Here is a 22,520-nt window from a genome sequence, read left to right on the forward strand (position 1 = left end):
GCAAAGATGGCCCGGGCGCTGGGGATGGCTCCTTGGCCTCTGCCCCAGGCGCTAGAGTGGCTCTGGTCTCGGCAGAGCGACGCCCCGGAGGGGCAGAGCATCGCCCCCTGGTGGGCAGAGTGTCGCCCCTGGTGGGCATGCCGGGTGGATCCCGGTCGGGCGCATGCGGGAGTCTGACTGTCTCTCCCGGTTTCCAGCTTCAGAATTTAAAAAAAAAAAAAAGGTTATCAAATATTTTGCACATTAAATATTTTTAAATCCCATTAATGTTCTTAGAATATACTGCTCACAAAAACTGCACTTTGTGTGCACTTCATGTTATACTTATAACAGCTAATTCAAGTCCTTCTTAACAAAGAAAAAATAATTAATACACTCATATCTTTATTTATAATGGAATTACAAATAAATTTTAAAATAGAAACACACACACATATATGGAAAAATACATATATATTTTAAAGATATTCAAAGTGAGGGAGGATTGCTTAAGAGCACAGATGAAATTTACCAACCTAGCAATGGAGACTATGATTAAATTTTACAGATGATATGACATCATCATCTGATCCCAGCAGCTCTTTAAAAGATATTGTCTCAAGTGTTTCTATACCAAAACTAATATAATTCCATTTCATTAACCTGGTTTTCAATCAATGAACAACCTCGACAATTTACAGGGAAAAAAAAGTAAAAGACAGGAACCCCCAAAGTTATAAAGTCCATGTAAAAAAAAGCTCATGGACTTCCCGCTGAAGCGCTTTCACATCTTCCCTCAGCGCATACGCTGTCAGCTAATAAGCTTCTCGACTGTGTATTCAATTCACTACACAGCAGAGTAGAAGCGGTCTATCTGGGGCAGGGAAGGAACGGGTACAGGAACAATGAATGCACAAGTTATCCTGTCCAAGAAATGAAAATGAAAAATGAATCTGAGGTTTCTGGGGTTGTTTAGGGTAAAGGCATAACAAGACTGAATAGTTGTGACTCTGGAAACATCCCTATGCAATCACTGATATTAATAGTACTAGTAAGAAAACTTACTCTAATACATAATGATACACATATCTCAGTATTAAAGGAAAAACTTTAGTAATGAAATATACTAACTACCACATTCCAAATGATCCCCGAAATACTGTATTTCATATAAATCCACTTTAGATATGTTTCCAATGAGTCAAGACATAAAAAGTTTACACAACAGAGAGTTTCTTAACTTTGGCTTAAACTTTGGCAAAAAACATACTGACTTTCAAGAGAGGGAAAAATCTTACTTTTGGCCCCAAGGAAGAATATTTCTACAGTTTGCAACCTGAAATCACCAACTCAATGGCACAATTCTGAGTCTGGGATAGCAAAGCCAAAAATGGCAGTTTTTTAAACAATGTCTTTTAATGTAAAGTTTTTTTCTTCAATTTTTGACAGCATTTCTAAATTGAACATCCTTAAGTACATAATGCATTAAATCACCTCGAATTTAATATAATTTAAATAAGTAAAATAACTTACACTTCTTGTAATGTCTGAGATTCCAAGCTGATGTTCCAGTGAGACAACCGATTATGACTCAAATCCCTGATGGAGAACAAAAGACCATTCTTAGTTTAGTGCTGGAAAACATACGTAAAGAAAAAAAATTATTTAACTAAAAAAAGAATCTAAAAGCCCTATCAAATGTGAATTTGAGTAAAACAGACAAAAAGAATGTTTATACAGAATGAATAAAAAGTTCACCTAGATTTCAAAATAGCCATTTTATTTTTTCATTTTCGCGGTTTTTCTTAACTACCTAGGAAATACAGCCACATGACTCAATAATCAAAAAATATAAAAAGATACACAGTAAAACACCTCCCACTGGTCTCCAGCCGTCTGATTTCCATCCCCCACAGCAGCAAATGAAAACACACCATCTCTTGTGTGGCCTGTCAGATATAGTATGCACGCACCAGCAAATTTCTACGAGTGGTAGAATAATTTACATAGTACTTTGCCCGTGCTTTTTCACTTAACAACTTGTAAATCATTTCATAGCATTATAAATTTCTTCATCCATTTTAGTTATATTATACTTTATTATATTATACTACGTTATATACTTTTTAAACATATGCCTTTTAAAATATATACAATATAAATATGTACTTTTTACACAATATACAGTATGATAGATATAATATAGTATATTACACTTTAGCTGAAGATAAACTTGTAGATTTCATGAGTCAAGACAGTGAGCACCTATATTAGAAATGGGGTTGACAGATCCTTGATAGAAATGTGGTCTTCTAAAAGAAAAAAAAATGGCAATCCAGCTTCAGGAAAGGGAAATTTTCTCAATCCAAATTACACTGATGATTATGGCGGCAGTTACCATTTAAGTGCCAGACACTCTTCCATACACTTTATACATATGGCAGGCCTACATCCACACAACAACCTGCTGAGGCAAATATTCTTACAATCCTACTTTCCTGATATAGAAATGGGCAGAGATGAATAGTTTCCTGATCCAAGGTCACAGAGCTAATAAAAAGCCATACATCTGAAATTCTATCTCACTTCTAGAAAATAGTTTATTAACAGATTTCACTATAATTACTCATTAGTCTAAATATTTAAATAGGCTTAAAAAAAATTCGTCTTGCCTGACCGGTAGTTGTGAAGTGGATAGAGCTCTGACCTAGGACGCTGAAGTCCCAGGTTCAGAGCCCTGAAATCACTGGCTTGAGTGCAGGCTCATCTGGCTTGAGTGCAGGCTAAGCAATTTGTGCGCAGGGTCACCAGCTTGAGCATGGGATAATCAACATGATCCCATGGTCACTGGCTTGAGCAAGAGGGTTATTGGCTCGGCTTGAGCCCCCTGGTCAAGGCACATATGAGAAGCAATCAATGAATGACTAAAGTGCTGCCGCTATGAGTTAATGCTTCTCATCTCTCTCCCTTCCTATCTCCCTCTGTTTAAAAAAAAAAAAAAATCACCTTGATGCTTCCGGGCATCTTTACAAGACTGAGGTGGAATCCAGCCCACACAAGCTGTCTGCCCAAGAGATGTATTACACATTACAATATGGCTAGTAATAGAGACACACTACAGATCACTTTATCTCGCTGTGCCACCACAGGCAGTTGACAGATGCATGCAGGTCTGAGTGATGTCCCTATCACAGAACAATTTGTTCTCAGCTGGATTCATGTCTGTAAAACCTAGCAACATTCCCTTTAAGAGCTTATCTTAAACCATTATATAAGTAAGACTAGCTCAAGCCACCACTTTTCCACAACAGTTTTAATGCCTTCATTCCAAAATATCTGGCACAGGTATCAGCGCAAGAACACTCATGAATGGAGAAGTGTGCTGGTAAATTATGAGAGATAAACAAATATGAATTCGCTCCACATAAAAACCTTACATTAAGAAATTTTATTCAATTCACATCTGCTACTAAACAAACACAGAATTTCACAGAATTGAAAAGATGTTTACTTAGTGCAGTGCTTCAACTAAAGGAGAAATATAGTTGTCCAATTTAAGTCAGATTTTCCGTATTCTACTCCAAGAGGGCTGGTCTGGCAAATGGAGAATGTCATCTGTATAGCAGACTAGATACTATGACTTAATTCCACATCTCATGCTTGCTGAAACATTTTTTCTTTTACAGATTAAGAGCTTTCATTTTATTTGTTATTTATTCATATTTTTAGAGAGGAGAGGTAGAGAGAGAGAGAGAGAGAGAGAGAGAGGAGAGACAGAGAGAGAGAAGGTGGGGAGGAGCTGGAAGCATCAACTTCCATATGTGCCTTGACCAGGCAAGCCCAGGGTTTTGAACCGGCGACCTCAGCATTTCCAGGTCGATGCTTTATCCACTGCGCCACCACAGGTCAGGCTAAGAGCTTTCATTTTAATAACAGTGCTTCGAATGCCTTTCTAAACCCTAAGATCTCCCTGGCAGTGTAACTCTTCACTATACTCATCCCCTATAGTTCTCTCATGGATGTCAATGATGACCAGATAATCAGCTTTAAAGAAAATACTTATTACAGAAACAGACAGCAATCAAATTAAACTCAACTTGGTATAAATTTAGCAAACTGAACATGGTATAAAACACTCTGAATTTACTATCAGTAAAAACTGTCCAGTGTCTCTACTGAGGGAAAGAACAAGTTTCTCAGTGTCTTTAAAATGCTCTAGAGCAGTGGTTCGCAACCTGTGGATATTTTAAACATATTTTAAAATAAATATGTATTTCCGATGGCTTTAGGCGACCCCTGTGTTTTGGTCGTTCGACCCCCGCCGGGGTCGCGACCCATAGCTTGAGAACCGCTGCTCTAGAGCATTTCAACGGAACCCAGATGATACCTGGAATACTGTGGAGCCTCTCTATGGGGCAATGTTGTCTTAAGAATATATACCTCAGAGATCCAACCCCATACAATGAGGATCTCTGGACCTTTCTGCAACAAATCCACATTAACTAAATTAAAAGACATTAACAGTGGACTGGAATACACTCTCAAAATAGTACTATCATGAAAGCAACCAGTATAAATCAGTGTAGCTGTTTAACTTATCAAAACACCAAGTGTCTAACTAGAATTAAATGGAATGATCTGAGCATCAGGGATTTGTGCAAACATTTACTGAACAATGTGTCAGGCACAGTGCTAAGTGCTAAGGTTAAAAACGTTGTCAAGGCCCTGGCCAGTTGGCTCAGTGGTAGAGCGTCGGCCTGGCATGCAGGAGTCCCGGGTTCGATTCTCTGCCAGGGCACACAGGAGAAGCGCCCATCTGCTTCTCCACCCCTCCCCCTCTCCTTCCTCTCTGTCTCTCTCTTCCCCTCCCGCAGCCAAGGCTCCATTGGAGCAAAGTTGGCCCGGGCGCTGAGGATGGCTCTGTGGCCTCTGCCTCAGGTGCTAGAATGGCTCTGGTCACAACAGAACGATGCCCCAGATGGGCAGAGCATTGCCCCCTGGTGGGCATGCCGCGTGGATCCCGGTCGGGCGCATGCGGGAATCTGTCTGACTGCCTCCCCGTTTCCAACTTCAGAAAAATACAAAAAAAAAACAAAACAAGCACGTTGTCAACACTAGTTATTTTTACAACTTTTTCAAAAGCAACATTTATGGTACTGGGAAGTGGAGTCACCCCAAAACTGTACACATAAATTCAACATCAACTCCACTGTTACTTCACTGGGAATGCGTAGGTTAACTTTCTTTTACACCTCAGTTTTATTCTGGGATTTAATTACATGACATGTGTATATGGGAGTGTACATACTCCTGTTCTCCAGAGCACACCTCTCCTATTTCTTTCTCTTTATTTTCCTATTTCTTTTTTAACAACACCCCTAAAAGGCTGAAGAAGACTATTTTGAAGACTTCAAATATCACATGTAAAACTATTAGATTAGAAATATGGGTAATTTTGCCTGGCCTGTGGTGGCACAGCAGATAGAGCCCCGACAGGGAGTGCTGAGGACACCAGTTCAAACCCCTGGACTTGCCCAGTCAAGGCACGTACAACAACTATATGAACTAAAGTGAAGCAACTATGAGTTGAACTTCTTGCCCCCAACCTCTCTCTGTAAAATCAAATAAAATCTTTAAAAGGGGGGATAGTTTTTAGGCACTCTCCCTCCCGGGAGCACACGCCACGCTCCCCGTCCCCACCTCCTTCCCCAGTGCACCACCTCTGCCTCTCTCCCCCCTAAGCTCCAAGGGCCCTTCCTCGGCCTCTGGAACTTGTTCTCTGAGCCCATTTCTTCCACGGCCCTCGGTAACTTTTTTTTTTAGGGAGCGAGAGAAACATCAATTTGTTGTTCCACTTATTTATGCATTCACTGGTTGATTTAAAAAAAAAAAAAAATTATTGACTTTAGAGAGGGAGGAAGGGAGAGAGACAGAAACATCCATATGTTCCTGTATGTGCCCTTACCGGGGACTGAACTGGCGACCTTTGCATATCAGGACAGTGCTCCAACCAACCGATACCCTGCCAGGGCATCCTCTGGTTGTTCTTGCATGTGCCTTGACTGTGGGATCAAACCCACACACTTGGGATACCTGGACGATGCTCTAACCTCCCTACACGGCCAGGGCTCTGTAACTTTCTAAATAAACTTTCTCTTACACTCTTGAGTCTGGCTCGGAATTCTTTCTTAGCCAGAACTCAAGAACCAAGGTCCAACTCCACCAGTAACAACTGGTGTCATTTGCCTCCAACACAGCAGGTTCTATTTCCATGTTGCCTAACTCCCGTACTCCACCAAACCAGACTTTCTATTCAAACTTTTTAAATTTATTGAGACTTGTTTTGTGTACTAACATGATCTATCCTAGAAAATGTTCCACGTGTACTTGAAAAGAATGTATGGTCTCTTGCTTTGGGGTGAAAAGCTCTGAAGATATCAGTTAAATCTATCTGATTTGGTGTGTCAAAAAAAAAAGAATATGGGTAATTTTTTAAATTAAAGTCTCTCACTGCTCTTCCCAATGCCCAATCATTAAGTCCATTTACTTTCCATAAGCGAATGCTAGTCTGCCTGGTTTTTTTAAAGCAGGAGTCTGAAAACGGAGAACTGTCTTTCAAAGATTTTCCCCTTGACATATCCCTAAAATGCACTTAAAAACTTGAGGTAATCTAGAGGTAATCTAATGCTTGACAAATATCACCTAAAGAGTCTAATGCTTTGCAACAGTCAATAATCTTTCCTTTATTTTTTAACACCACACTAGAATCTATTTATGGGTATGATGTTTGGAGTAAAGGTCTCAGAGAAGGCCTTATCTCAGTGTTGTAAACTCAGCTCCCACTCACGCTAATCTACAGGGATGTATCTGTAATAAATGATGAATTATTAAAGTTCTTGATATCATGTGGAGCCAGAGGTGCCATTAATGTAGTCGTTTAGTACCATCAGGGTGTAAATAATTTATAGGATGTACAGAGCAATCTCAACAGTCTAAGCAAAAGAATCAGTTATGCAAGCTAATTGCAAGGTCCAGCAGCAATGGAGACGCGGTGGTTTTCTCCTGCCCAGACACAGAGGTCCACTTCTGAGTCCTCTGCAGCACTGAGAGGCTGAACTGCGAACTTCAACAGTAACAAGACTCCTCTAAAGGAGCCCTTTGCAAAACTTAACAGATAAGATGTTATATCCAATAGTTTGGGTACGACAATGCTTCGTGTATTTATCCAGCATAATCTGTTCTTTCTTTTGTAAGTGAAAATCCATCTCATTAGAGTATATCTAGCATAATTTACTTAAAAAAAATAACACTCGAGCCCTGGCCGGCTGGCTCAGTGGTAGAGCGTCGGCCTGGCGTGCAGAAATCCCGGGTTCGATTCCCGGCCAGGGCACACAGGAGAGGCGCCCATCTGCTTCTCCACCCCTCCCCCTCTCCTTCCTCTCTGTCTCTCTCTTCCCCTTCCACAGCCGAGGGTCCATTGGAGCAAAGATGGCCCGGGCGCTGGGGATGGCTCCTTGGCCTCTGCCCCAGGTGCTAGAGTGGCTCTGGTCTCGACAGAGCAACGCCTCGGAGGGGCAGAGCATCGCCCCCTGGTGGGCAAAGCGTTGCCCCCTGGTGGGCGTGCTGGGTGGATCCCAGTCGGGTGCATGCGGGAGTCTGTCTGACTGTCTCTCCTCATTTCTAGCTTCAGAAAAATACAAAAAAAACAAACAAACAAAAAAAAAACACTCGGGACTATTAGTATGACCCATTATAGTACTGTGATTTAATAGGCTGATGCTCATCAGTCCTCTTGGAGTATGCTAAAGACAGGGATTCCAGAACATCTCTGAAAATTGCCTGCTTTTAGGTTTCCTTTTTCTTTACCACTGAAGAGCTTTACGCCAAAAATCAGCCTTGTCTGTAACCATGCCGCTTGAAATTTTCCGAAATTTATTGCTTCCAATCAACTTCCATAGGCTAGGAAACTGTAGTGCCTGTTAGAACTGTGTGAAATAGGAGTAAATGAAATCTCAGAGTCTGCGAGTTTCCTTTATGAATAAATGCTTCCTAGAAACATTTTTTGGTTTTTGGTTGAACTACAGGCAGCTGGAAATATTGTATATTAAGTAAATATCTTTAGCATAAATGAGATTTTATTATAGCACGAAGCATAACACTATTCCAAATAAAACTTTCTATCCTTCATTTGTGCTACTTATTTGTACTACACTTCCATGTATCCAGAAGGTAAGGTGGCAGGACGATGACAGCATTCACTTCAAGAGTAAGAGGCATGTTGTATTTTCTTCCATTAGCTCTCCCTGGGTTCTTACGGCTTGAAAATACTGTTTCGTATGGGGGAATACAACCACCACAAAACAGGAAATACAAGTTCTACAGTTTTATTTACGAATAGAATCTCTGCGTGCCCAGTTCTGGGACCTTGGGCAAATCACTCTAAACGTCAGTCTCCTCTACTGTTAAATGAGAACAGTGCCAGCCTCACTGGATTGCTTAGAATACGAAAAGAAATGTAAAGAAAATGCTTAGCATACAGGTCACTGTGTAAATAGTACGTTATAGAATACTAGACTTGAAACAGGATCATGGTCCATCACTATCACCTTTTCTGAGTATTATCTATTGTACATGCAGCCATAATCCACTTCCAAAGGTAAAACCTTCACTGCCTAGGACTACAGCCCTACAAAAGATTAAAGTAGCTAACTAAAGATTGCCTCTGGATTCCAATTTCATAGGCTCACATCTTCTGTTTTCCACTTCTCCAGACAGACCAGAATAAAGAAGAAATATACTATATACGTTTAAAATCATTAATGCAATGAAAGAAAAGCATACTGTACATGCTTTAAAATGACTGTTGGAAGTGAGAGTTCATTACAGTGGTATGCAAGGGTGACTGGCAGGGGAAGGGGGGAAGAGGGGGAGGGGGGTAAATGGTAATGGACGGAGACTTGACTTGGAGTGATGGACACACAATGCAGTGTACAGAGATGTGTTGTAGAACTGTGTACCTGAAACCTGTATAATTTTGTTGACCAGTATAACCCCAATAAATTCAATAAATAAAATTTTGAAAAAGAACAGTATGCAAGCACAACAGACATTAGATTCTGAAAACACGATGGCTGTGCACACCCCTTCCCTGCAAGTGTGCTTTAGGAATTTACCAGTAGGTCTGTTTAAAATAAAGAATAAAACTGGGGCTGCCTAACCAGGCGGTGGTACGGTGGATAGAGCATCAGATTGGGACAAGGAGGACCCAGGCTCAAAACCCCAAGGACACCGGCTTGAGCACAGGGTCAATGGCTAGAGCATGGGATCATAGACATGACCCCATGGTTGCTGGCTTGAGCACAAGGCCGCTGGCTTGAGCAAGGAAGGGGTCCCTTGCTCTGCTGCAGCCCCGGGTCAAGGCAATCAGTGAACTAAGGTGCAGTGAAGAATTGATGCTTCTCATCTCTCTCCCTTCCTGTCTGTCTGTCCCTACCTGTAACACCTCCGACTCTGTCAAAAAAAAAAAAAAAAGAAACTACTGTTTTTGCTAACACCTAGAAAGAGATAGGAGGTGCAAGCCATCCACAATGCCTTTGAAGTATCCCAACTTTAGAAAGTGTGGCTGGTACACAGGTTGGAATAAAGCTGTAGACTCCCCAAGGTTGCCAGCTTGAGCACAAGATCACTGACACAATCCCAAGGTCGCTGGCTTGAGCCACCCTGGTCAAGGCACGTGTGAGAAGCAATCAATAACTTAAATAAAGCAACTACGAGTTGACACTTCTCATCTCTTACCTCCCTCTCTCTCTCTAAAAATAAAACTTCTCATACTACAGCTGCAAGCCACAGTGACACTGAATTCAACTGATTATTCAATATTTAGCAAATATCTAATAGATGATACAAAATACTATTATACAAGATGATCAGAATAAATGAAAGATTATTTGTGCATGCAAAAGTTTTTGTGAATTTTGGTGCATTTAGACAAAAAAAATCCCAGTTTGCATTAGAGTTAGTAACTTAATGTGCCTATATTTCAAATTTTTCTTTTTTTTAAGATGATCTTAAATACAAATAATTAGCTAAGATAATGTTCTGATTCATTCATAATGCTTACTATGGAAAATTAAGTACTTTGAAAAGAAATCATCAAGCCTGACCTGTGGTGGCACAGTGGATAAAGCATCGACCTGGAACACTGAGGTCACTGGTCCAAAACCCTGGGCTTGCCCAGTCAAGGTACATACAAGAAGCAACTACATACTTTGCATTTATGGTTCCTGTTTCTCTCCCCACTTTCTCTCTCTCTCTCCTAATCAATAAATAAAATCTAAAACTAAATAAATAAAAAAGAAATAATCTAATAAGATAACAGAGCCCTGCCTGACCAGGCGGTGGCGCAGTGGATAGAGCGTCGAACTGGGATGCAGAGGACCCAGGTTCAAGACCCCGAGGTCGCCAGCTTGAGCGCGGGCTCATCTGGTTTGAGCAAAGCTCACCAGCTTGGACCCAAGGTCTCTGGCTAGAGCAAGGGGTCACTCGGTTTGTTGCAGCCCCACGGTCAATGCATATATGAGAAAGCAATCAGTGAACTAAGGTGTCGCAATGAAAAACTGATGATTGATGCTTCTCATCTCTCTCCATTCCTGTCTGTCCCTCACTCTCTGTCTCTGTAAAAAAAAAAAAAAAAAAGATACCAGAGCCCTGCCTGACCAGTAGTGGTGCAGCACGGAGGCCTAGAGGCCAGTGGAGAAGACTGTACCTGGGCTGCTCAGGGTACACACACTGGGTTGCTAATCCCCCGAAGGTTCAGCCCCACAGCCAAGGTCGCGGCTCCATGAGGAGCATGGTGTCAATAAGGACACAAATGGAGAAAACAGGAAATAAAGGTAGACAGTAATGACTGAGGTAAACATGAGGGGCCCGGGCCGTAAGTGAAAGGAAAACCTGATCTGTACCTGTTATACAAGGACTCATTTTCAGCTTGCTACTTTGGGGCCTGAAGCAATTAAAAGAAAAATTGCAAAGACCAAATTCTATGTAGAATGCAAGATGCTCCAACAGTGCTCTTAGCACTTAGGAAATGACAGTGGTTTAAGGAGCGCTGAGCCAGGAACCAGTGGCAGAGACCAGCAAATATTTCTTCTATTATTCCACGGCCCACCCTCTTGGTGTCTGGCTGTACACCGCTCTGCAAAACAATATACATAAAAAATGCCCTCCAGCAAGGACCACTCAGGTTTGCAGGCTTCCAAAGCAGGAGTAGTCTAAGCAAACACGTGGTATCACCCTTCCAGTCAACAGATATAACTGAGCGAAGAGATAATACCACCTCTTACTCTGAGCCCCTCTTGAGGCATTATACTGTGTTTCCCTCATTACACAACCATCACTCATTCCTTTTCACTCAGCTACTGTTCCTCTCTCCATTTGTATCCAAATTCTACCAACTTTGGAAGGGACATCAAGTTCAAGCCCTATGCTGGCCTCGAGCGCACCAGCAATACTACTCTTACAAGTACCGCCCCACAGCTCACTCCGCCCATTAAGGTAAGTCACAGAGGCCCAGAACTTGCGAGCTCTTTGTACCACCAGGCAGTATATAGGCATTCGCAGTTAACCTCCATTTTGCTGGGTGGGATGAAGGCACACTCTTCCTCATTTGGCTCTTAAGATTGTGAGCCAAAATTTAAAAACAGGTTCTTGCTTAAGAATCATCCCTGTTACCAGCACCAGTATTTGCAGCCCGGGTCCTATGAACACTCCATCAAGTAGGAGAAAAAAAGTTGAGGTGTGTGGAGAAGAAAGTGAGTCATTAGGCCAGATACTCCTCCCTCGATAGGAACAGCATCAGCGTTCCAGCATCCTTCCCCACCCACCCCCATATTCACCGGAAAGCGAGGACGCAATCTGGCGTGGCCACTGCTTTAGTGCCACCAGACACCGGGTGCGAGCGCACTCAGGAAAGTACGTAAGCCAGTCCTTGCTGCTTTTACCTCCCACCTTGTAAGACAACCTAAGTTTTAACTGCCCATTTCAATTCTCTACTAAACTAGTACGGCAGGTCCTCAAAAACATCATTTCCTTGTAACACCAATGAGATGCCAAAAAAATTTGTTTATATCCATTAGCCCACAGTAAAATCAGTTTCATCAACGTTACTTCACCCTAGTTCCAAGAACCTATCAACGACACTAAGTGAGGACTTACCGCATTCTGAGGAGGATAGCTCTCTGCTGGGCATTGTGGGCTATAAAGTATATTCCCTAGTCTGCTGAAATGATGGTTCAAATTGGTGTCATTACCTTCTGTTCTGGTTCTTTTATAGCACTCTGCACATTTGCATCTACCATCAGCTAAGCCAAGCCCAGTCCACAGCCAGGACCTATTCCTGTCAGGACCCATTTTGAGCGCCCTAGGGCTGTATCAGCACCGGTCTCCCTGCCAGCCATGCTCAGGGCCTTCCCACTAAGGGATCTGCCATACAGCACCTGCAGGCTGTCTCCTTTCCTGGCAGACAGAACAGAGCTTACTAGCATTTTGAGCCTCAGAAGGTACAAGAGGAACCCATCTAGATTCAGCCCAACTCTGCATTGTTGTGGTGCTCCGTGTCCACCCACTTCCTGGGTCAGGTGGCCACCTCAAGCAAGCACCAGGGATATCTGCTTGTTGAGTCCAACCTCCAAATCTGGGAGGGGGTCCTCCCGACAGTAATTAACATACCCCACATTAATGCACCCTCAAAAGTCTTACTTCATTTCCACAGGCCTATCTGTTCCGCAGGAGCATTCCTTTAACAGGCCACGTTTCCACTGCCATGCGTCAGCACAAACCGCAAACTAAGGCTCTAACCACTGTCCTCCTTCCGTTATTGCTAGGAAAACAGCATGCAGCGCAGCCCACTGAGCTGATATGTCTTGACCTTCCTCAGAGCGGTAGCCTTCCAACAGGATGTTGTGCATTCACCTTGGAACTGCCACCCACAAACCAAGCAGCTCCTGTCGGTCAGTTATTAGCTGTTTATAGGACACGGCCCACGGGACAATAGAATGTAGCAGCTCCTCACACAATTCCAAAGTCAGGCAGGGGAAAAGGGGTCTCTACTCTTGAATGTCTCCTCCTTCCATTCCCTAGGTAGCATGATCCTGTATAAACCATTTCCATTTTACTACGGAATTCTTCTGAGCACTGCCTTCCCTGTTGTGTTTATCAGACATTATACAAGACATTGTGAGTACTTGGTTTCAAGATTATTTTATGACTTTTAGTCATCATGGTGGTTTCAATTAATGTCCAATAGCAAACCAATAATTGCCCTTCAAATGTAAATGCTCTAGTCCAAAGTCCTAGCAGTCGCTGCCGGGAGGCACTCCCAGCTTCTGCCTGCGTCCTGGTCAACCATACACACAGGGCTCCCGCACAGAGGACCTGTCCTTACCAGCCCTCGTTTCCACTCCACCTGCATGGGCTTGAGCAATCTTACTGGTTCCCATTTAGCACGTCCAATTAACATTGCCTGCCGGATGCATTTACATACCTTCTGTTCTACATTAGGTCAACATTTCCCAGTCAGATGCAATGTCCATCTCCATAATACAATCTAGGTAAAAGCCTCTTCAAACAGACCGCTCTACACACTGTTACCTTCCGTTCCTGTCATCTCCATTAAGACTCTATTGACAGGCTCTGCTTTTACAACATCAGGTAGGGGTAGGGTTCCCCAGCCAGACCTGACATCCACTCCCATAATATATTCAAATAAAGGACACACAACTTCTCTACATAAAGCCTATTTAAACATACAACTTTTATGATGTTCTCTCAGTGACATCATGGCTTCGCCGAGGGGCTTGGTACCACAGTGTACCCATCGTTCCCGTATCAAGGACTCCTGACACTTCGCCAACTCCTGACCATTCCCCCCCCCTCTTGTGCACAGGCTCTGGGTTCCCTACCCCTCCGCACACCCCCTGCCCAGCCCCCTGTGCTGAGCCAAGGGGTCCTGGCCCTTTTGCCAATTTTTATCTAATTTAATCTGCCTGACTGATGCCTCAAGCAATTGCTGGTCAGGTTTCTCACCGTAACATCTGTCTTTGGATTTTTAAATTTGTCCAAACTGAAGTAAATAGATTTATGTAGGACTCTCTCATGTTGAACCAGAAGGAAAGCCTTTGGCCTGCTCAAACTTAAGCAGTCACACACTAAAACCTTTGTTTTTACCCCAACAACATCTGTTTTGTTCACCCTACTTCTTTTATTTTGTTGTTGTTGTTTTGTGACAGAGACAGAAAGTCAGAGAGAGGGACAGAGACAGGTAGCAGGAAGGGAGAGAGATGAGAAGCATCAATTCTTCCTTGCAGCACCTTAGTTGTTCATTGATTACTTTCTCATATGTGCCTTGGCCGGGGGGCTACAACAGACTGACCCCTTGCTCGAGCCAGCGACCTTGGGTTCAAGCTGGTTAGCTTTGCTCAAACCAGATGAGCCTGCGCTCAAGCTAGCAACCTCAGGGTCTCGAACCTGGGTCTTCGCATCCCAGTCTGATGCTCTATCCACTGTGTAACCACCTGGTCAGGCTCACCCTACTGCTTAATGACCAGCTAAAGCCTTCCACTCTGCTGGGATGAGTCCAGTAATTCTTCCCTTTTTCCTTTATTTTGCTCCTAACGTATTTGCTTTATTCACCTTGTTTCTTAATAACTATTTAAACTTCTCCACCTTGGTAAGCCCAGTCCCTTGACTCTCCTTGGCTTTTCCTCATTCTTCTGTTAATTACCCTAATGTTTTCAGTAGCATTTGGGAGACCCAGATGCAAAGCTGAGACAGCAACTACAGAAGGCTTCCCCTTGTGTATTACTGCTTGGTTTCACAGCAGTAAGGTTATATATGGGGTATCCATGTAAGAGTCCCACTTAGCTAACACAGCATTTACCATGAACGCAGTAACAGGCATACTCAGCAGGTGAATCTCCTATTTATCATAAAGATAGTCTCACAAGGCTTATATAGAAAACACATCATCTACTTCATGAGGGGTGTTCCACTTGGCATTTCCGGGGAAATGAGCAGTCAGTCCCCTTTCTCAGGGTAAACAGATCTTACCATGGCTGTCATGCAGTCCACCAGACCGGTGCTTCCCTCGGGAACGACCTGCTTTGTGTCTGGATCACATAGAGCCATCTGTGACTGCTCCATAACGAGCTAGAAACCCTGCATCGACCCCAACGTGCTCCTCCCCCACTGCAGCATTCAAACCAGTTACTGCTCCTAAGTGAATCCCCCTCACTGTACACCTTAGTAAAGGTTCTTTAGGGAACTACTACTGATTCACAAAATGAAACAACTCCTTCACACTACACTCCCTGGTTTCAAATAGTTTCCTGCTTTTGCCCTTCCCTCACACCCACTACTTTCTTGGTGACCAGAGAGCTAGAGGTACTCTCTCTTGTCCTTGCCGAAGCTTTCTAACCTTGTGGGTCAGCTTTGAAACCAGTGACCAAAGCTTAGACTCGCATCAAGGTCTGACCCAGCATTCTCTTTTAATTTCATTTTAGCGATTATCTGTAATATTATTATCTGATAATAGCCAAGGGACTGCATCAATGCCCTGGGAACTGGATCCATCTCTAAACTCCACGGGTAACGTTTCTCTTTAGTAACTGAGAGGAGCACAGTAGTGCTCCATACCACGGCGACCAGAGGACTAGTGAGGAGTCAAAGGGTCCACACCCCCCACCCTTTTATCCTTTCTTTTCCCAAACTATCTGTTTCTCTGAGCCAGGGCGATTCAGGCAAATCTCACTTCTGTCTGACTTTGGGTGATGGGTATGCAACAGAATTGAATGACATGATAACATGGACATGTTTTCTTTGAATATATATATACCCTGATTTATTGATGTCACCCCATTAAATTTAATAAAAATTTATTTTAAAAAAATCTCACTTCTGTGACACCAAATGTCCAGGAAAAACTCCTTATGTTAAAAGAAGAGTCAATGACATTTATTAAAACCCAGTAAAGGCCTGACCTGTGGTGGCGCAGTGGATAAAGCGTCGACCTGGAATGCTGAGGTTGCCAGTTCGAAACCCTGGCTTGCCTGGTCAAGGCACATATGGGAGTTGATGCTTCCAGCTCCTCCCCTCCTTCTCTCTCTCTATCTGTCTCTCCTCTCTCTCCCTATCTCTCTCTCCTCTCTAAAAATGAATAAATAAAATAAATTAAAAAAAAAATCTTTGAAGAGGAAAGAATACAATATAAAAAATAAAAAAATAAATAAAAAAAAAAAAAACAGTAAAGGAAGCTCTTATTCAGGGTGGTGCAGGTTATCCCTATATAGGTATAGAGACCACTGGATGAAATTTTCTACAGGGGAAGAGGCTGAGCTCAACTCCAAATACTGCACAGGCAAGTGGGAATTTACAGCCAAGGAGCAGGGTGGTTAGTCAAGGCCAGTGGATGGAAGATCAGAGGAAACTACTGAGGTAAGGATGCTCTGGCTAACAGTGCTACCTGACTTCTTACCAAGACAGTGATCAGACATCACGTGGGGGATGGTGGAAGATAAACTTGATCAGATATCAAGAGTGATCAGATATTGAGGGTAGGGGCATCTTGCTAAACTACCTTAGCATTTACAAAGGAAGCATACATATTGGTCTAGCACAGTGGTAGTCAACCTGGTCTCTACCAGCCACTAGTGGGCGTTCCAGCTTTCATGGTGGGCGGTAGCGGAGCAACCAAAGTATAAATAAAAAGATAGATTTAACTATAGTAAGCTTTTATAAAGATTTATTCTGCCAAACAGTGAAAATCCAACATAAAGTACTTGGTAAGTAATTACTATTACATACTTTAACTTGCTGTAACTCTGCTTTATAAATTTTATAAAGTAAAGTTACTTCCCTACTTTATAAATTACCATGACTGTGGAACCTGTGGGTGGTTAGAAATTTTTACTACTAACAGAGATACAAAAGTGGGCGGTAGGTGTAAAAAGGTTGACTACCTCTGGCCTAGAACAACTTTCAGAAGTCTAAAAATTGGTCAAGCACAGAATCTTTGCAATACCTGTCTTGTTCAAGGAAAAAAACAGACTTCTTTTTTTCTTCTGAACAGTATCAGTCTATTTTTTTGTGTGTGTGACAGAGACAGAGAGAGACAGAGAGAGGGACAGATAGGGACAGACAGAAAGGAAGAGAGATGAGAAGCATCAATCATTAGGTTTTTTTTGTTACAACACCTTAGTTGTTCATTGATTGCTTTCTCATATGTGCCTTGACTGTGAGCCTTCAGCAGACCAAGTGACCTCTTGCGCAAGCCAGCAACCTTGGGCTCAAGCTGGTGAGCCTTGCTCAAACCAGATAAGCCCACACTCAAACTGGCTACCTCGGGGTTTCGAACCTGGGTCCTCTGCATCCCAGTCCAATGATCTATCCACTGCACCACCACCTGGTAAGGCTCAGTCTATTTTCTCTTACCTTTTTAAAATTGATTGAGTTTAAAGAGACAGAGAGATGAGAGAGGGGCAGGGGAGAGAGGGGGAGAGCAGAGAGAGGTGGGAGCAGAGAGGGTGGGAGAGGGGGAAGAGAAGGGAGAGAGGAGAGAGGGGAGAGGGGAGAGAGGGGAAGGAAAGGGGAAGGAGAGGGAAGAGAGAGAGGGGAAGAGAGAGAAGAGAGAGAGGGGAGAGAGGGGAGAGAGGGAGTAGAGGGGGAGGAGAGAGGGAGTAGAGAGGGAAGGAGAGAGAGATTAGGAAGGAGAGGGGTGTCTACGGCCATACCACCCTGTACGCGCCCGATCTCGTCTGATCTTGGAAGCTAAGCAGGGTTGGGCCTGGTCAGTACTTGGATGGGAGGAAGAAGAGGGGAGGGGAGAGGGGAGAGAAGGGACAGAAGGAGAAAGAAAGGAAGGAAGGGAGGGAGAGAGGAAGGAAAGAAGGAAGGAAAGGAGGAAGGGAGGGAATGAAGGGGAGGAGAGAGTTAGGGGAGGGGAGGGGAGGGAAGGGGAGGGGAAGGACAAAGGAAGGGGGGGAGGGAGGGAGGGGGAAAAGAAAAAAGAAAAGCATTCATTTGTTGTTCCACTTAGTTGTGCATTCATTGGCCACTTCCCCTATGTGCCCTGACTGGGGATCAAACTTGTGACATTGGCATTTAGGGACAACTTTCTAACCAACTGAGCTACTGAGCCAGGACTTAACATCAGTCTATTTTCCCATTTAGTAGCCTTTTCTTCACTAAGGACCAGGTGGAACTTCTGCTGTGACTTGGTGTCAGACAATATGTGGCTCAGGATGCCAGAAGTTAGGCTTTAATGAAGGGTATTTCTATGAAATTAAAAGAAAAACAGAAACAGTCAGAAAGTCAGTCTGAGTCCAGAAGGCAGCCAGCTGAGATTTTCAGACTTGAGTCTGAGCATCTTTAACTGGTAGAGTGAGAATGACAGTGGCCACCTGAAGAATCTCCCCGTTGTAGCCTCTGGGGACGCCGTCAGGGGTTCCGGTGATCTCTGTGAGTGGGCCTTGTGGCAGGAGGCACAAAGGTTGCCCACACACAATCTGCTGTGGTAATTATGTTAAGCTGATACAAGTTGTCCAGGTTTCAGGAAAAGGGCTGTTTTAGTTTTCCAGTGATGTCACATCAGGAGAGCAGGAAACTGTAAACATTTGTTTGGAGAGTTATAGCCAGGTATCAGAGGAAACTAGAATTGAGAATTTGGAACAAATTGGCAAAATGTATAAGACAGAATCTATAGGGGTGCACTCTAGTTTTGCAATGAAACAACAAAAAAAACATTTCTCTCTAGAGTCAACCTTTTCATTCTTGTTTACAAAATAACTGTGGTCTTATTAGAATTGTCCTGATTATTTACATAAGTGCAGCAAGATTAGTGACTGACCATATAGGATTCTTTTGGGTTTACATTTTTTTAACTTTTCATAAGGAATCTCTGATTCAACTTTTAAAAGCCTCTCAGGGTTAGGAAGTCATTCCAGGAACTAGCCACCAGACTTCACCCCGTAACAGATTTGGGTGAAGTTCCCACATGTCCTGAGGTCCCTGGACCTATCAGGAAGTGACCTTCCTTATTCACCTATATGGCTGGGCACCCTCTAAGCCAGATACCAGATCAGTTTTTCCAAGAGTATTGGCTTCATGAGATTAAACTTAGTTCCTTAAACCAGATTCTATATACATCACTCACAAATAGACATTCCAGTCAAAGTCCTGGTAATATAACCAATGTTTCCAACTGTATCCCATTACAAGAACAAAGTCTTTTTGAACTTATGCAAATAACTATTTATAAAAATAATAATGAATATAGTCCTCACTAAGAGTTTCTGAATTTTGAAGGGATCAGTTAGGGAGAAAAAGTAATTGTCTCATATTTGTTCATAAAGGTATAATCAACCAGACAGTTTAAAAGAAAAAAGGATTTTTTAAATCCAGCAAACAAAACATTAAAGAACCAGCTATATTCCCAAGAGCCATAAAAAAATTATAATCAACTCATCAGTTCAATCAGTTCCATGTAATTAACTCTTGCTCTGCTTAATCTTGGGTTGACAGCTTTATGAATCCATCCACTTCTTTATTAGTTCTAGAAATTCTTATTCAGTTCAGTGGCATGGTCTTAAAGTTATTCAACCAATGCTATCATGAAACATTCTTGCCTTAGCTTAAAATAAATGCCATTAGAGAAGAGAGTAAAACAACTTGTCTGTGAATAAAAAAAAAAAATTCAATGGCTATGGTTAAAGTTCTAATGAGAGTTCATTTGACAAGATTAATTATTGCTGTGGCATAAAAAATTTTGACATAAGCATGCCTGATAGTGGTGCAGTGGATAGAGCATCAGACTGGGATGTGGAGGACCCAGGTTCGAGACCCCGAGGTCGCCAGCTTGAGCGCAGGCTCATCTGGTTTGAGCAAGGCTCACCAGCTTGAGCCCAATGTCGCTGGCTGGAGCAAGGAGTCACTTGGTCTGCTGTAGCCCTCCAGGTCAAGGCACATATGAGAAATCAATCAATGAACAACTAAGGAACCGCAACGAAGAATTGATGTTTCTCATCTCCCTACCTGTCTGTCTGTCCCTATCTGTCCCTCTCTCTGACTCTCTCTGCCACAAAAAAAAAAAAAAATTTTGACATGAGCAAACAACCATATTGACAAATTTCTATTAACTTCATATATTTCTGAAATACCCATGTTAGCAAAATATATCCATACATATAACCTAAGAAGGTTGGCATGGTTTATTTGCCAATGCTTCCCAGATCAGTTTTAACATACCAAACAGACCTAATTAGCTTAACGGCTCTTTTATAAGGTGAGAGAGAAATCTTCTGAGATTTCTTGGGGCTTCTAGGTTAGTTTGAAGTAAAAAAGACTCCGTTTAGAATTTGATTTTGGAAAATTTTCAAAAATGTTAAAAGGTTCTGAACACTGTGAGAATAACAATACTTAGTTATTCTCATTTAAACAAACAAACAAAAAAAACTACTTCAAAGGCAAACCCAGAAAATACATAGTTGTAAAAAAAAACCAACTCTTAATATTGAGAAGACTCATTTACCTGATAAAGACAACATGGGCACAGGAAACTATTTTGATGACACAAAATCTATTTCCTAGGCAGATTTTTTTTTTTGCAGGTGATGTATTACCTTTTATTAACATCCATACTCTACTAAAATAACTGTTGTCATAAAAATGACATTAAAATGCATTTTGCAATTGTAGCCAACTGATCAGAACTAGCGCACTATTTATGGGTTATTTACTGGTAATTACAATAAAAGGTATAATTGCACAAGTGCTTCATTTGTGCCAGGAACTGAATACCTTGCTATTAAATCCTGGCAACAATTCTAAGGTACTGTCATTACAATTTTTCACAGGAAGTACCTGGGCTCGATTTCTAGAGATCATGATTATGATTCCAGAGGTAGACCCATATCACAGACTTATAGACACATAATTGCGTGTACAGCATGGTCCAAGTCTGGTGGCAATGCAGGTAGGGTTTCCCGAGAGCCAGACCCTGAGACAAGGGTTCACATGCAGGATTTTACTGGTGAGGGCTCTTGGCTTCAACATGTACAGAAGAGTGAACCAAGCCAGACAAAGCAGATGGAGACTCTGGGCTGGGCTGCAGTCACAACCAAAGTCCCCACCAACCTACAAGTCCTACACACTTCTCCTGAATTGGGGCAAGAGCCATTGGGTCCCCAAACAGACCAGTCATTGAATGCACACTGCTGTCCTGGGGCAGGTGGTATAATTTTGAGTCCTAGGCAGATTGAAAAGTAAATCTTTTTTACAACTTAAGAAGCGCAAACCAATATTTCAAGAAAACTCAACTTTCTAGTTTTGTATCAGTACATTTATGATCACTTAAAGTTCAATTTTTTAAACATAAATTATTCCATTCAATCTTAGCAGCTTGACCACACATAAAATTCCTGTTCTACAAATCTACAACAATTTTCTAATATCCATTCAGTCTTTGTCCTATATTCTCTTCTTTCACATTCTGGAACAGTCTACCTTAAAATAAAATTACCTTTTCCCCCTGAACAAAAGACATACATCTTGCATACTTTGCATACAAAGCTGCTCCTCTTCATTTATACGGTATCTAATAGTTTCATTTACACATAATGATTACAACTTTTAACTATTAATAACCTCTCTTTTGCCTGAGCTGTGGTGGCACAATAGTGGGTAAAACATTGAATACTGAGGTCGCTGGTTCAAAACCCTGGGCTTGCCTGGTCAAGGCACATACAACAAGCAATCAATGAACAACTAAAGTGAATCAACTATGAATGGATACTTCTCTTTCCTCCCCCTCTTTCTCTGCTCTCTCTCCGTAAAATCAATAAATAAAATCTTTAAAAACAAATAATCAAACAAACATGAGTTATTTTCTCTATTTCTGAGAGCTTCAAGAATATTTAATTTATAGGTAAGTGCCCATTTATCTCTAAGCCAATTTGAATGGAACTCCTTCAAGAGAGTTTATAAATTAATTTGGTAATACCATCCAGAGACAGAAAAATATCACACACATCTATAACATATACACACACAATACAGACAGAAGCATGGAGAGATCTTACGGTTTGTTTACATTCTAAAATTTTAGCCACGACTTAGCAAAACACAGTCATACAAACTCACTGATTTATAAATCACGAGCTGTCTTTTCTCGACTTGATATTTTCATGCAAACTGTGGTTCTGGCAAATGGGACAGATTTAGATGATCTGTTCACCAATTTTGTAGGGACCACCTTCACAACGTTCCCTTGCCCTGATATGTATTCTTATGAAGGCTGTGGATCAAATTTTAGGTGAGTGACAAGGAGACATCCAGCAGTTGTTCTGGATGTCTCCAAGGCCCATCCAACTAAGGAAAATATCCAGACTATTTTCAAATAGCCTTTTTTTTCTTTTTCAGCCTCAAGCGGTAGCTTTTGGGAGCCCTAAGACCTTTGACAGTCCCCAGTGGAGGGCAGGGACCCCAAAATTCAA

The 22,520-nt window shown here is 42.1% G+C and overlaps 1 protein-coding gene across 3 annotated transcripts in view; it reads right to left on the minus strand.

Moving 5' to 3' along the window:
• The window catches only part of LRIG2 (leucine rich repeats and immunoglobulin like domains 2), a 61,953-nt gene that overhangs the window by 34,234 nt on the left and 5,199 nt on the right, over positions 1-22,520 (minus strand). For all 3 annotated transcript variants that reach the window (XM_066353308.1, XM_066353307.1, XM_066353309.1), the window contains one exon: positions 1,513-1,578. In XM_066353308.1, coding sequence (XP_066209405.1) covers positions 1,513-1,578 — 66 coding nt within the window. The remainder of the gene's footprint in view (positions 1-1,512; positions 1,579-22,520) is intronic.

Source organism: Saccopteryx leptura, chromosome 11, assembly GCF_036850995.1.
Source record: "Saccopteryx leptura isolate mSacLep1 chromosome 11, mSacLep1_pri_phased_curated, whole genome shotgun sequence".
NCBI lineage: Eukaryota > Metazoa > Chordata > Mammalia > Chiroptera > Emballonuridae > Saccopteryx > Saccopteryx leptura.